Source organism: Saccopteryx leptura, chromosome 4 (genome assembly GCF_036850995.1).
Source record: "Saccopteryx leptura isolate mSacLep1 chromosome 4, mSacLep1_pri_phased_curated, whole genome shotgun sequence".
Classification (NCBI taxonomy): domain Eukaryota; kingdom Metazoa; phylum Chordata; class Mammalia; order Chiroptera; family Emballonuridae; genus Saccopteryx; species Saccopteryx leptura.
In genome coordinates, this window is record NC_089506.1 from 172,648,311 (window position 1) to 172,664,952 (window position 16,642).

Genomic DNA, 16,642 nt, shown 5'->3' on the forward strand with positions numbered 1-16,642 from the left:
TCATTTAATCAGATATGATGAACAGCTTCATGTCAGTACAAATACAGCTCTACCTCAATCACTTCACTACTGCATAGAGTTCTTTACTAGACTACAATTTAACTGTTTCACTTTTAGTGAATATTTATTTTGCTTCTAATTTGTTACTATAATAAACAATGCCAAAATAATCTTCTACATATATTTTTGTGCACATGCATTAGCTTCCTAAGGCAAGGAACAAATTACTGTAAACCTAATAATGGCTTGTAAACAACAGAAACTATGTATTCTCTCATAGTTCTGGAGTCCAGAAATCTAAAATCAAGGTGTTGGCAGGGTTGGTTCTTTCTGGAGCTCTGAGAGAGAATCCATTTCATGCCTCTTCCTTAGTTTCTGCTGTCTTTGGGTAATACAGGCATTCTTCAGCGTGTTAACCCACCACTCTACTCACTGGCTCTCTATTCACATGGCCTTCCTCTTTGTGTCTCAAATCTCTCTCTCTCTCCTTTCTTTTATAAAGACACCAGTCACTGATCTCAAGATTGTTACCTTAACTACATCTGGAAAGACCCTTATTCTAAATAAACTCATATTCTGAGGTTCTGAGTAAACATGTCTTTTTGTGGCCATTATTCAACCCAAATGAGATTATGTCAGATAGAATAAAAATTATACTGCTAAAATGCCCCTCAAAGATTGTAATAATTTTCACTTGTACCAAAAGAACATTAAAGTGCTCTTTCACCCATATTCTTGCCAACTTTTAAAACTTTTTGTTTCCCTCTCTTTACCACGCCACAGTCGCAGAGCTCCAGGGAAAAGCAACCTGGTCTCATCTCTCCAGGCAGAGGAGAACAGGAGCTCCATATCCACGCATGCTGCAAATGGCTTTTCCAGTCTACCTGAATCATTACCAGCTAGAAGCAGCGGTCATTGGGACTTGGACGTGAGCTGCAAAGTATAGAATTGTGACAATTCCAGTGCCATGAGGACTTTTGCTGGACTCCTGCTTCTTGTGACAGCTCCTAACAGACTGAACTGGGGTTGGGTTGCATTTATCAGGGATTTGGAATGGTGTTGGTGCCAACTTGGACTTGGTGAACATGTTAAGGACACTACTCTTTTATGGATTCTTGCTGTATTGGCCAAGAGTTTGCTTAAAGGCCTTAATCACAGTAAAAAAAAAAAAAAATAGAAGACTGGATAAAGATGTGGCACATATACACTATGGTATACTCCTCAGCCATAAGAAATGATGACATCGGATCATTTACAACAAAATGGTGGGATCTTGATAACATTATATGGAGTAAAATAAGTAAATCATAAAAAACCAAGAACTGCACGATTCCATACATTGGTGGGACATAAAATGAGACGGACAAGAGTGTGGTGGTAACGGGGGGGGGGGGGGGGGGGGGGGGGAGGAGGGAAGAAGGGAGAGGGGAAGGGGGGAGGGAAAAAGAAAACAAAAGAAATATAAAAGAAAAAAATTTAAAAAAGAAGTAAAACTTTTTGTTAAATTGACATCTTAGGTAAAAAATAATGTAATATCATTGTTTCTATTACATCTCCCTGATTTCTAGTAAGGTTAATCCTCTTTTCATTATTTATTGACTATCTGTACTTCTATGATGAATTACTTGTTCATATATTTTGTCATTTTCTAAACAGTGAGCTGTCATTTTTTTCTGTCTTTAAGACTACTTCAATATAGACAAAGACTTGTGACAATATATAAAATTTACTAACATTTTGTCTATTATATATATTGCCACAATTTCCTCCAAGTTAGTCGCTTACCTAACTTTGTTATCTTTCACTACATAACATTTGAAATATTTAGTCAAATCTATCAAACTTATCCTTTCTGGTCTCTGGGTTTTGTTTAACATTCTAAGATTTTTAAGATTTTATATGCTACCACAAGGTAGGACAAAATAGACCTATGAGTCACAGAAAGCATATTCTACTCAGTCTGCAAATGCCTTACAAATGAGAAAATACTGGAGGTGCCAGAGGAAGCTCTAGGATAAATATGAAAATACAGAAAGGGGGAATAGTAAAGTTGGAGAAGGTATGAGTGATTTAACAGTCTAAAAACTGCTGGTAAACAAAAATGCTTTAGACACTGAAAATGAAAAGAAATTAAGACAGACACATTCTCTGTCCTCCAGAAATTTACAATTAAGATGTAAGCAAAAACATTTTAAGCAATAGGTAAGCAGCAATAGTTAAAAGAAATAGCAATGGGCTTCAAACCAATGGAATCCATGGAGATGACAGTACAATGTAAGAGAGTATTCTGAAGGGTCTCGAAAGAGATGGTGAGTACCAACCCTAATTTAAAACAATTTTTAAACTTTCATCAAAGTATAATAACAGAAAAGTGCACCTATGATAATTAAACAGTTCAATGAACTTCTGCAAACTAAACCCACACATAAAACCAGCACTAAGCTCAAGAAAAAAAAGTACATGATAGCACCAACAGCCCCTCCTACTTCCTCTAGTCATTCCACAAAAGCTGAGATAGTTTTTGCCTATTTTTGTATTTTATATAAGTGGAGTAATATACCATACTCTGTACTTCTTTCTCTCAAAACATGTTACATTCATCCAAATTTTTTCAGGAAGTTGTACACTTGTATTTACTGTTACTGTACAGTATTCCATTATACAAACAGTCTAATATATCATTTATCAATTATACCAATGATGAGTAGCTTGTATAGTTCCTACTTCTGTGCTTTGTGAAAAATACTGCTATGAACATTCTAGTACCTTATAGTATCTTTTGGTGTAGTATCTTTTTTTGTGACAGAGACAGAGAGAGGGACAGACAGGGACAGGAAGGGAGAGAGATGAGAAGCGTTTATTCTTTATTGCGGCACCTTAGGTATTCACTGATTGCTTTCTCATATGTGCCTTGATGGGGGGGGAGGGGCTACAGCAGACCGAATGACCCCTTGCTCATGCCAGCGACCTTGGGCTCAAGCTGGTGAGCCTTGCGCAAACCAGATGAGCCTGCGATCAAACTGGTGACCTCAGGGGTCTCGAACCTGGGCCCTCCACGTCCCAGTACAACACTCTATCCACTGGGTCACTGCCTGGTCAGGCTTGGTATAGTATCTTTTGGTGTAATATCTTTTGACTATATGGGGGAAAATAAGCACATACTAAAGAGCAGACAAAAACAAAGCAGACAAAATAATAAAGCCAGCAAAGAGTCCTTAAAGTAGGGAAAAACATAAAATAAGACAAAAGTAGACAGCATGGTGACTAAGTGGTCAATGTTCTGGTAACTGTAGCCTATAAGCAGGGGTCTCAAACTCAACTCAGCATGTGGGCCGCAGAGCAAGATCACAGCCGTTTGGCAGGCCGCACTAGGTCTACAAAAGGCAACTGTTACGCAACACTTTTCAGTGTCACAAAATGACCAGAAACTGTAGTTCGTGGATTAGTCTGCAGGCCGCACAAAATTGTTCGGCGGGCCCGCGGGCCGCGAGTTTGAGACCCCTGCTATAGAGTGAGTTTTCTCATTAAAACATTATAGCCCATTCTTTTCTACAGAAAAGATGTCTATTTTATGTCAGGGGAATAAATATCAATAAACTTTTTTTAAACATAATGCAAAATATATTTTAGCAAAAATTTATGGAATAACTTTTCTATGAAACACAGTGTATAATTTGATCAGGACATGAATTTTTAGTAGAGAAACAAAAATCAGAATCTGTAATATTGCCGGACCAGACAGTGGCACAGTAGATAGAACCAGTGTTAACCAGGGACACTGAGGTCCCAGGTTTGAAACCCCAAGGTCACCAGCTTGAGCGCAGGCTCATCTGGCTTGAGCACGGGCTTGCTGGTTTGTGCATGGGATCACAGACCTGGTACCCTGGTCGCTAGCTTGAGCACAAAGGTCAATGGCCTGAAGCCCAAGGTTGATGGCTTGGGCAAGGTGTCACTGGCTCAGGTAGAGCCCCCTGGTCCAGGCACATATGAAAAATCAATGAACAACAAAGGTGCCACAACTATGAGTTGATGCTTTTCATCTCTCTCTCTTCCTATCTGTCATGCTCTAAAAAAAAAAATCTGTAATACTACCTTACATCTGTTTTTTTTGTTTTGTTTTGTTTTTTGGGCAGGTAGAGAGAGAGAGACAGGAACACTGAGCTCCTCCTGTATGTGCCCTAACTGGGGAACTGAACCAGCAACCTTTGTACTCCAGGACAACGCTCCAAACAACTGAACTATCCGGCCAGGACTTAATTTTTATTACTTTTTAGAAAGACACAGAGAGACCCTGGCTGCTTGGCTCAGTGGTAGAGTGTCAACCAAGTGTATGGATGTCTGGGTTTGATTCCTGGTCCTGACACAGGAGAAGTGACCATCTGCTTCTCTATCCCTTTCCCTCTCCCTTCTCTCTCTTAATTTCTCACTTCCCCTCCTTTGCTCTTCTGGTTGGAGCAAGTTGGCCCCAGGTGCTAAAATAGTTTGGTTGCTGGGCAATAGAGAAACACCCCCAGAGGGGCAGAGCATTGCCAAGTGGTAGGCTTGCCAGGTTGATCCTGGTCGAGGCACATGCAGAAGTCTGTCTCTCTGCCTCCCCACTTCTCACTTAAGAAAAAGAGAGAGAGAGAGAAAGGGAGAGAGAGAGGAGGGGGAGGGGGAAGGAAAGCATTTGTTGTTCTCCTCAGTTGTGTATTTTTGGTTGCTTCCCGTGTGCCCTGACCAGGGATCACACCTGCAACCTTGTTTTGGGACGACACTCTTAACTGTCAGAACTAACTGGCATTGGCCACATCTGTTTAACATCCCACTTAAAAAAAAAATTCCAGACTTTCAGTTAAGCAAGTAAAAAAAAATTCCAGATTTTCAGTTAAGCAAGTACAAAGGGAGAATACAAATTACTTCCATTTCCTATGTTAGAGTAGGTAGCTAAATACAGTAGTACCTTGACACACGAGCACTTTAAATCACAAGCAATTTGAGAGACGAGCAGTCACTTGCGGGATTTTTGCTTTAAGTCACGAGTGGATATTTGAATCACGAGCTTCCATCACCCTCCACTAGATGGCCTGCCGAACGTCGTGAAAGGGAGGAATAAACAAACTTCCATAGAAAGCTTTTGGTTGAAACGGCCTCTAAGTGAAAGTGAGGAAAGCGTGATGAAAAAGCCAAAAGTCAGTGAAGAAAATGATGGTTGTTGGGCAAATGAGTTTGTAAAATTTGTATTTTCTGAGTTTGCTCACTTTTATTATTAAAAATGGCCTGGGCAGCTGTCTGTGAAATTGCTAATTATCTTCCTGTTTGGGAAGGGCCACTGTTATGCTAATGTCTCCTCCCCTTCCACCAGCATCTCTGCCTGACCTTGGTAAATACACTTCATAAACCAGTTTATTTCTTTGCATTCTCTCTTATTATGTTATATATATGTATTTGTTATTTACAAAGTACACTTTCTTATTTAAAAGCATATAAAACAAAAAAATTGTGTGGTTTTTGGGGGCCAGAACGAATTAATTGCATTCCCATTAATTTAAATGGGAAAATTCGATTTGACACACAAGCAAATTAAGTCACAAGCTCAGCCATAAAATGAATTAAACTTGTGTGTCCACGAGTTTAAACTGTATTAATTAGGGTAGGAAGCAGAGAGAATCAGACATTAAGCATTATAAACTAGGGAAGAAGGAAACAAATACTAAGATTAATAAAACTTGGAAAACTGTTTCAGTAGAAAAGTAGCATTTACAGGCTCATTCACACACTCCAGAAGACTATAGAAAGCCATGCTTCCACTGTGAGGGATGTGCAATAAAAGCCAAAAGGGCGACCACAGAGGCCTGTCAGTCTAGCCTAGAAAAACAATCTCATTGGTTAGTGGGAGGAACCAACACAAGCCTGGTAAAGATTAAGAAGTACCAATCAATTGGAAAAAGAAAAATCAAAATGAATAAAAAGAAAAAAATAATATAACAGGCTAACAAAGGAGCTTCTCTTCTTGTCTTGCCTGACATACTCATCCTGTTCATTTACACGCTATCCAAGCAGCCTTGCAGCTCTAATGGCTGCCTGGGGCCCAGGAGGGACTCCAAAAGTGGGCCTAAGCACAGTATTAGCCTGGGCACACCCAAAAGGACTATGCTAACCAGATGAGGACAGGGACGAACTGAACTGAATCTTGGCACAGTATCTGGGCTCTGGTCTTGATCTGGCCTTGGTAAAGACAGGATTGGATTTTTTTCTGGTGAGATGAATGGAGATGAGACACTGGAACCTGGGGGGCAGCCTTCCATTTTAACTTCATTAAACGCTAGGAAGCCACAATCTCCCATATGTGAGTCCTTTGCAGTGCTTTCCCTATGACTCCATAATAAAACACCATTTCCACTGGAAACAACTAAACTGTGACCTCATGTCAGCCACAACCTCAGAAAGAATAAGAACCTTATCTTGTAATTTATCAAAGCCCTTCTTCACAGGTTTAGAAGAGTATTCTTAGCAGAATATTCAATAAATCCTACTCATCAACACATTAGACTCTGTAACTATGGACCAATATATCACAAATGCTGCTTCATAGCAGATGAAGAGTGATCAGATATTTATGTACTAAGTTCTGATAGACCTAGTCCAAAATGCTCAATCATTTTTAACAAGGATTCATCCACAGGCACAAATTTTAAAAGTTATATGGTATAAAAACTGGCCCTGACCAGTTGGCTCAGCGGTAGAGCATTGGTCAGGGATATGGAAGTCCTGGGTTTGGTTCCCGGCCAGGGCACACAGGAGAAGTGCCCATCTGCTTCTCTACCCTTCCCCCCTCCTTTCTCTCTATCTCTCTCTTCCCCTCCCGTAGTCAAGGCTCCATTGGAGCAAAGTTGTCCTGGGCTCTGAGGATGGCTCCATGGCCTCCGCCTCAGGTGCTAGAATGGCTCCCAACCGGGCAACGCCCCAGATGGGCAGAGCATCAGCCCCTGGTGGGCATGCTGGGTGGATCCCAGTTAGGGTGCATGTGGGAGTCTGTCTGACTGCCTCCCCGCCTCTAACTTCAGGGGAAAATAAAAGAAAAAGTTACATAAAAACCAACACTGGGAACTTCAAGAACAATGAAGTAGAAAGCCACAAACTACTCCCAACAGCATCTGCTAATAGATAAAACCTCTTTCTTTTTTTCTAAATAAAGCTTTAGCTTATTTCCCCCAAAGTTCATTTAGGTGAGATTTATACATGATTACTCCAACCAATGAACAATACTGTTATTTTACAAATGCTGACTCTTAAAAGACAGATACATGGTGACCACTGATAAAAACTGTGTGATGCCCTGGCCGGTTGGCTCAGCGGTAGAGCGTCGGCCTAGCGTGCGGAGGACCCGGGTTCAATTCCCGGCCAGGGCACACAGGAGAAGCGCCCATTTGCTTCTCCACCCCTCCGCCGCGCTTTCCTCCCTGTCTCTCTCTTCCTCTCCCGCAGCCGAGGCTCCATTGGAGCAAAGATGGCCCGGGCGCTGGGGATGGCTCTGTGGCCTCTGCCTCAGGTGCTGGAGTGGCTCTGGTCGCAACATGGCGACGCCCAGGATGGGCAGAGCATCGCCCCCTGGTGGGCAGAGCATCGCCCCTGGTGGGCGTGCCGGGTGGATCCCGGTCGGGCGCATGCGGGAGTCTGTCTGACTGTCTCTCCCTGTTTCCAGCTTCAGAAAAATGAAGAAAAAAAAACAAAAAAAAACTGTATGATGTTCTAACAGCTTATTTGCTTGATCTTTTCCAGGTTAGAATTTCTAACATAAGTTAAATTGATATTAGGTATTTTTCACTTGACAATGAACAACGGAGTTTATAAAATGTTTGTATATTTAGTTGGTAAGATAATTTCTGAACTTTGATTTATTTAACTAATGAAAATTTATAAAGTTTTAAGAGGTATAAAAATGACGGAAGTGTAAGCAAAAGCTCTAAGAAACCATTAAAGAAATGCTAATGAAACATTAAAGATGAATAGGAGATTGAAATGAAACTTTTTGATAGCAGAGAGGTTTTCACTGAAGAGAAATAAAAAGTAAATGATAAAAAAACTAATCAAACATACAGTGGTGTAGCGTCGGCCTGGCGTGCAGAAGTCCCGGGTTTGATTCCTGGCCAGGGCACACAGGAGAAGCGCCCATCTGCTTCTCCACCCCTCCCCCTCTCCTTCCCCTCTGTCTCTCTCTTCCCCTCCCGCAGCCAAGGCTCCATTGGAGCAAAGATGGCCCGGGCGCTGGGGATGGCTCCTTGGCCTCTGCCCCAGGCGCTAGAGTGGCTCTGGTCGCGAAAGAGCGACGACCCGGAGGGGCAGAGCATCGCCCCCTGGTGGGCAGAGCGTCGCCCCCTGGTGGGCGTGCCAGGTGGATCCCGGTCCGGCGCATGCGGGAGTCTGTCTGACTGTCTCTCCCCGTTTCCAGCTTCAGAAAAATACCAAAAAAAAAAAACAACCTAATCAAACATACCTATCAAAATACAAATAATCAACATGCAGTCATTAACTTGGAAAAACACTACACAGGACAGTGCTATAATGGTGAATCTTTTCATCCCAGACAAGTGTACATTGTTCCCCCAAACATTAAACATTAGACTTTGTTAAGTGTTATATTTGAACAGAATGGGAATGTTGCATTACAAGGAAAATAAATAAATAAAATATATTAATAGTTTATAAATAAACACAAAGACATGCTAATCTAACACATTACACCAGGTACAACTAGTCACACTAAAAACAAAATGCTAAAAACTCACTCACTGTCTTCTGTGGGAAGGACCTGCAGGGAGTAAATCCACTCTATTATGTCATCTTTATTCACCACATCTAAGGAATCCAACATATCCAGCCCGGAGAGCGCAAAAAATGCAATTGTCAACCTAAAAGAAAAAAATAGAAGATTCCATCTTTACTATCAAATCACTGATGTCTTTTTGACTCATAAATGTAATAAATTCATTCTAATTTTCCAATATTTTAAACAAAAGTCTCATCTTGCAAAAGCCAAGAAATCCAATATATTTTTAGTTTAGTATTATATTATTAATATATTAATTATATGATTAATATTATTGTAGTATTAATTTAGTATTATCAATCAAACCTTTGTCTCAATTTTTTTTAAAAGGTTACTTTGGGAATAAAAAACCAATTGTACTCATCTGAATTTACTGAAGCCAGTATAGTATATCAGTAACCTAAAAGGTTAAAAACAGATTAAAAAAAAATTTCCTGCACTGGTTCAGTATAAATAAAGTTAAAAGCCTGGAAAAACACATAAAAAATCTCAATTCATTAATTTGTCAAAAGTAATTATGCTTACAGCTGCAGCTTAATTCTTGAGGAATGTTAGAATAAATCCATTTTTACTCAAATTTGTTTACAAATAATGTGACCTCACAGAAAAAACTGCTAATAAATTTTGGGAAAGAATACTTTTAAAAATACAAATATATTTCAATTCCATTCTCTTATAGAGGATCATTGTTTGATGGAATGAGAAACTGTAAGACTATACTCATTCCCCCTTCAAGGCTGCACTCTAAATCAGCAATCTAAAGCTTATGTTTTCATATAAAAACACTGTGGTGATTGCTTTTCACATAAAGAGCTTGCTATATATAATTTCTTTCGTGTTAAGATGGATTCTACAGCCTGACCTGTGGTGGCGCAGTGGATAAAGCTTCGGCCTGGAAATTCTAAGGTCGCCGGTTCGAAACCCTGGGCTTGCCTGGTCAAGGCACATATGGGAGTTGATGCTTCCAGCTCCTCCCCCTTGTCTTTCTCTCCTCTCTGTCTCTCTCTCTCTCCCTCTCTCTCTCTCCTCTAAAATGAATGAATAAAATAAAAATAAAATAAAAGGGAGTCCTTAAAAAAAAAAAAAAAGATGGATTCTACAATGTTGACTGAGCATGGTTATCCCATTTCCATATTCTAGTAAGTTCCATGACTAATAGGGCTACATTAATACTTCAAGTTATTTAGTCTAAAATCTTATAGCAGAGCCACTTGAGGAATTTTGTAACCTTTTTAATGGAGATTCCAAAAGAGAATTAAGCCTTAATACCTAAGGTATCCACTGTATATAATATACTAATTTCTTCTGTATGTATCTAGAATGGTATTAGCAACTTGAGGAGAAATGAGAAAATAGTCACTTTTTTTTTTGGTTGTAATTCTCTCTGATTCCTGGTTGATAAAGGCTGGCATCCATTAGGTAACAGGAGGAGAAATCAGAGTAACTTAATCCCAAACAAAGCTTACGGGCAAAAACTAACACTAATAAGATATTGGTACACTTAAGAACAATAAATTTTGGGAAACTTACATTATTAAGATTACTATTACTGCATATTAGACACTGAGCTAAAATTTTCTCATATATTATCTGAATTTAATTCTAACAAATGACTTCCACTTGAATAAGGAAGGTGATTTATCTGGATAAGATCAGGATTAAATTAAGGGCAATGGAACCCCTTTATATAGGAAACTGTAATTTAGAGCTCAGATTTCGCAGTTCAATGAGCTAGGTTTAAATCCTAGGTTGGGTAATTTATAGCCATATGAAACCTGGGCAGGATGCCTAGCATTTTCTAAATCTTTTCTAAATCCTCAACTGTAAATTATTGTTACACCTCACATAATTATCATAGGTACCTACCCATAAGCAAGCACTCAATAATGGAAGATAAGATACTATTTTTGGTATTTTCTCTGATTGGAAGGAACAGGAGTAACATTGACTTTAGGATCTAATCACTGTCTCTTGTTACAGGCCTTTTCTCCCACCCAGGTCCTGGGTTGGCAACCTTTCCCCCCAGGGAACAGCTCTTCTCCAAAACAAAATGATACTGCAGACTTGGGAAAAATTTCTAACAGTAGCCAAGTTCGACAATCATTGTTCCTGGTAGTAAGTATGCTTCACGAGATAAGGTATGCCTATTCCTGGTATGATAGCCAATATCTACTAATTTAACTAACAAAAAGCCCGTATCTAATACTTCTGGAGAGCTCTCACAGGGTTTTCAGTTTTGCTACAATCCAGAAAGTGAATGATCACAATCAGACAAAATTAAGCATTTAATAATTTAGCTTGCATTACTATAAAGTAAAAGGAAAGCAGAGATAAAAATGGAGAACATGAGGTTGTTGATAACAACCTATTGAGGTTGGATAAAACAAAGATCTTCCAGTCAGTAAAAAATACATACTATGAAAACATATCCAAAACGCTCTTAAAATATGCAAGTATTCTTTACTAAGAACTTGAGAAATTAGTCCATTTTTTTTTCCAGCAAGAAAATGAAGTGCTGTAAAAAGAATTCAAGTAATTTGTTTGAGATTTCAATGCTATATAACCAGTTAAAACTACTCAGAACTTCTGAGTGGCAGTGACTTGTTTCTCAAATCTGGCTGTGCATTACAATCAGCTTAAAAACAAGTAACTAAAACACTAGCACCATCAACACCTAGAGAGGCATAGGCCTTACTCCCTGACAATGAAATCAGAACCGGACAGAAGTTGGAGTCTGGGAACATGGTATTTAAAAACAAACATACAAACAAACCCAAAAAAACTTCCTAGGTGAGTCTAATGTGTAGCCAGCCTTTAGAAGCACTGCTCTATAGTTGAGGTTCTCCACTGGAGCAATATTATTCCACAGGGAACACTCTGAAGACATTTCTGGTAGTCACAAATAGGGAAGGGTGCCACTGGCACCTAGTCAGTAAAGGTCAGGGATGCTGCTAAATGTCCTATGCCGCCTAGGTCAACTCCATTAAAGAAAGAAATATCTGGTCCAAAATGCCAATAGTGCTGAGGTTGAGAACCTCTGCCTTAAAGTCATACTGTTATCTGTTTATTAGTGTTACCTGAATGATGTTTTTCATTGTACTTGCTCCTAGATATGGTGGGTATGGCAAACACCAGAAACCAGTCATCTAGTGGCACACACTATTTTAAAATCTTGCATACTTAATTATTAAAGGCTTCTAAAAGTCCAACATTTTCAACTCATAGCAGTTGAAGTTTATAGAATTAACACAGCTACAGAGTAAAGCTTATGTTTATAAAGTGAAGCTCTCAGCAGTAGCTGGCAGACAGGACCAAGAAGTCATCTGGGGCCTCCCTCAAAGATAAGTTAGGAAAGTATTCCTTTTCTGACCATGCCAAAATTCTCCAGTAGTCCCTAAAACTCTGAAAGGAAGAAGATTAAACAGGCCACAGGCAACATACATACATTTTGTGCTGTGGGCCTCTGAAGGAAATGGAGGATTTTATGGCGCCCAGATGGCTGCTACTTGGGATAGAGATGGCAGTGCAACCTGCCCTGGTGCAGGTCTATAGAGGTAATCTTGTCATGCATGTACCTAAACTCATGGATCCTAAGCCAGTCAGGATATTTTTACTTCATTATTTCTTTGGAGAACATTTGTTCTCTTCCTTTCTTCTGTCCCAAAGAATTGAATGCTGTGTAGTCTGAAAAACCAAAGCAAGCCAAGTCTACCTGCCTCTTATACTCTGAACGATACATATAAAAAGTGTATCTTACATGAATGTAAAAGTCAATTTTTTTGTCCCTACATCAAGTTGCTTCACAAGTGGATCCCCAAATGATGTCTCTAAAAGACCTCAAATATTTCAGGCTTAAGAACAAATTGTTCAGGGGGGGGGGGGGGGGACACACACACAAAAACAAACACTAAATAGAATAAAAAATAATTTCTTAAAGGAAAAACAGTCTGGGAAATAAAAATAAAGAATTTAGCCACACTAACACAATTTTCCTATGCCACTAAATGAGCAGTATATTGTCAGGCTAGAGCAGGTGGTGACCATTTGGGAGTATATTGGAAACACTGATTTATGGGAGTTGACTAGATTCCCAAACTTGGGTCACTTGCTCTGCCCCTTTCTAGTACAATCTCTTTAATGGCATCTCCAAGCGTCTTTAATAGTTAACCACCTTGCTGCCTAGACCTCAGGTGGGGCTATAGCTAAATCATACTGCAAAGAGTTCTAAAATTATAAACAAGCAGCTGCATTAAAAAATAAGAATGAGCCTGACCTGAGGTGGCACAGTGGATAGGGCATTGACCTGGAATTCTGAGGTCGCCAGTTCAAAACCCTGGACTTGCCCAGTCAAAGCACATTTGAGAAGCAGAAGCAACTACTAAGAGTTGATTCTTCCTACTCCCACCCTCCTTTCTTCTCATTCTCTCTCTCTCTCTCCTCATTATAAAATCAAGAAATAAAATCTTAAAAAGAAAAAAGAACAATGCTCAATAAAATTGATAGCAGTGGAAATGAAGAACCATAAAGGATACATCAGAACTAATCAGGAAGTTAAAATACTAGCACTCAGAGGCCCCAATGAATGCTTTGGAATGACTGAACAACTGAAGGAACTGTAGAATTTTAAGCCTTAGTCTTCACCTGTAGTATTTTTAAATAGCTGACTCATCTGATAAAGATTTTATTTTTTATTTTTTTATTTTTCTGAAGCTGGAAATGGGGAGAGACAGACAGACTCCCGCATGCGCCCGACCGGGATCCACCCGGCACGCCCACCAGGGGGCGACGCTCTGCCGAGACCAGAGCCACTCTAGCGCCTGGGGCAGAGGCCAAGGAGCCATCCCCAGGGCCCGGGCCATCTTTGCTCCAATGGAGCCTTCGCTGCAGGAGGGGAAGAGAGAGACAGAGAGGAAGGAGGGGGGGTGGGGGTGGAGAAGGAAATGGGCGCTTCTCCTATGTGCCCTGGCCGGGAATCGAACCCGGGTCCCACGCACACCAGGCCGATGCTCTACCGCTGAGCCAACTGGCCAGGGCCTGATAAAGATTTTTAAGAATAGTCTTTTGTTTTTGGATTTATTGACATGCAAAATTATTTTTCAATAAAAATATTTATTGAACATCTACTACCGACTAGATTTTTTTTTTTACAGAAATGAATAAAACAAGCCTCCTAACCTTAATTAAGCAGGTTAAATTAGGGGGAAAAAGAACTAAGCAGCTATATGATAAGTGCTATAATAGATAGACATCATCTTCTTCCTTTCTAAACCTACTCCTTGTGCCTCTTATTCTCTAACCAGACAGCAGTTCTAACCCTAACCCGGATCTCCTTCTTCCTTTATCCCTCCTTTCTATCCCTCCTTCCACTGCCCCGAGTCCTGGCTTCTGGACTACTGCAACAGCTTCCTAGTTGGTCTCCTATTTCTGGTCTTGCCCCACTTAATAAAACAATGAATTTCAAATCCAATGTTTACTTTGAAATGTGTATCTAACCAGGAAGATCCAGTGATTGGCAACTTCCCATCACTTACACAATAATAATCAAGTTTCTTGCCATGGCACAGAAAGTCCTTTGTGATCTGCCCCCTGTCTACCTCTCTAGACTAAATTCTTACACCTGCCTTACATTTGAACCACTATTAGAGAACTGATTGAAGTTTCTCTGCTCAACACTCACTTTCTGCCTTTACTGTCTTTATTTATTGTCCATTTTCCTATAATACACCCACATACACATGAAAAAAACTGAATACATTCTTTAACATTTAGCTCCAAGGTTACTTCTAAGAAGCTTCACTAAGCCCCCTCTTCAGATTGAGCTACTTAGGGGCTTTCAGAATGCCCCTTGAATAAAATTACTGTGCAAACAAATTCAAGTGTGAAGTTAAATCAGGGGATCAGCAGCATTAGTATCGCTTATATCCCACCCAGACTATGCAATTAGAACCTGCATTTCAAAAGACTCCAGGTGATTCATATGCACATTATAGTTGGGAAGCAGTGCTGTAACTTGTTTGTATACTTGTTTCTCCTATCAGGCAAACAATTTCAGTCATTACTGTGTATCAGAACCACCTGGGATGCTTGCTATAATGCAGACTCCCAGGTCCACACAAAGTCCAGCGCAGATCTGGGGACGGTCAGGTACATGCATTTCTGTATGCACCCCGATGTCACTGATTAAGTGCCTCCCACCATCACCATACTTTCAAGGAATACATTGCTAACCTGTGAAATACTTCAGATAAGGTAGGGAATGAAAGGACTGAGTCATTTCAGGATGACTGGCAGCTGTAGCTGCAACACAGGACACACAACAATGTGGAAGGACGCAGAAGCAGAAAGACTGAACATCTTGCAAAATAAAAACTATCTAAACCCTTCTCTCAGAACAGTTAAATCTGTAAAAATAAAGTAATAGGGGATGGTCAATATTGTGCTCCTCAATTAAAAAAAGCCCTACTCTAATTACTCTTACTTAAATACTAAACACAAATGACAACCATAACACATAACCAAAAAACCCTCTCTAAACCACTCATAAGAAAGAAATTCAAGGTTTAATATTCATTTGTTAACTGTAACTACCACTTTTCAGAAGCTAATATGAAAGAAAAACCTCAGGTGAAACAGCAATGTACATTTAAATTTTCATAAATCCATTGTTATTCAAAAAGTAAAAGTTATTTTATTCCTATTTGTCAGACTAAAGGAAACGGAAATGAAATAATTTTGCCAAAATGGTGGATCAGAAAATAAGTATCTAAATGTCTAGGTCCAATATTATCCTTCTTAAGAGTCACCTGTTTCATATCTATCAGTAAAAAGCAATGAACACAGGAACACCTGAATCTTTGGTTTAATACCATATCCCATACCCAGGACACAGCAGGCACTCAATAAATGCTTGTGGAATTTAACTGCAGTACTGGATAAGAATTAAAACTTTGTCAACACATTGTTTTATCTTAAAACTCTAGTATTAGTAGAAATTTTGTGACAGATCATCTTTTCTTTAAAGGTTGGAGCTTCACCTGACCAGATGGTGGTGCAGTGGTTAGAGCATCAGACTGGGACACAGAGGACCAAGTTTCAAAACCCCAACCAAGGTCGTGGCTTGAGTGTGGGCTGACTGGCTTGAGCGTGGGGTCGCTGGCTTCAGCGTGGGATCATAGACATGAACCCATGGTCACTAACTTGAGCCCAAAGGTTGCTGGCTTGAGCCCCAAGGTCTCTGGCTTGAGTGTGGGGTCACTTGGTCTGCTGCAGCCCCCCTTGTTTTACTTTCCCCAGCTTTAATAAACGTACTCTCAAAATTAAAAAAACAACAACTATAAAAACTGATATGTACAGATTATCTTATATGTGTTATAAATTGAGCCATAAGAAACCAAAAATGGCCTGACCTGTGGTGGCACAGTGGATGGGGTCCAGACCTGGAATGCTGAGGTCACTGGTTCAAAACCCTGGGCTTGCCCAGTCAAGGTACATACAAGAAGCATATACTATGAATTGATGTTTCCTGTTCTTCCCTCCCCTTTCTCTCTCTCTCCTCCTCTCTTTAAAAATCAATAAATAAAGTCTTTAAAAAAATAAAAAAGAAACCAAAACTGATTTTTAAAAATTCTACTCGTGACAAATATGAGGCATAAAAAAGATATAATTAATAACTCTTAACTAATGTAATGTATCATATATCTGTTATCTAATAGGTAATGCCTGGTGTAGATCCTAAGAGTATACGAACATTAAATCAATTATTAAATAAGTTGTTCAAACAATTTTTGCTGTTTTTCTTCTGCTGTAACCACAATTACAGTTTACTGCAGTAAT

The 16,642-nt window shown here is 39.7% G+C and overlaps 1 protein-coding gene across 1 annotated transcript in view; it reads right to left on the reverse strand.

Moving 5' to 3' along the window:
• Nucleotides 1-16,642, reverse strand: part of PGGT1B (protein geranylgeranyltransferase type I subunit beta) — a 53,472-nt gene that overhangs the window by 35,414 nt on the left and 1,416 nt on the right. The window contains exon 2 of the mRNA XM_066382042.1: nt 8,773-8,891. Within this exon, the coding sequence (XP_066238139.1) occupies nt 8,773-8,891 (119 nt within the window). The remainder of the gene's footprint in view (nt 1-8,772; nt 8,892-16,642) is intronic.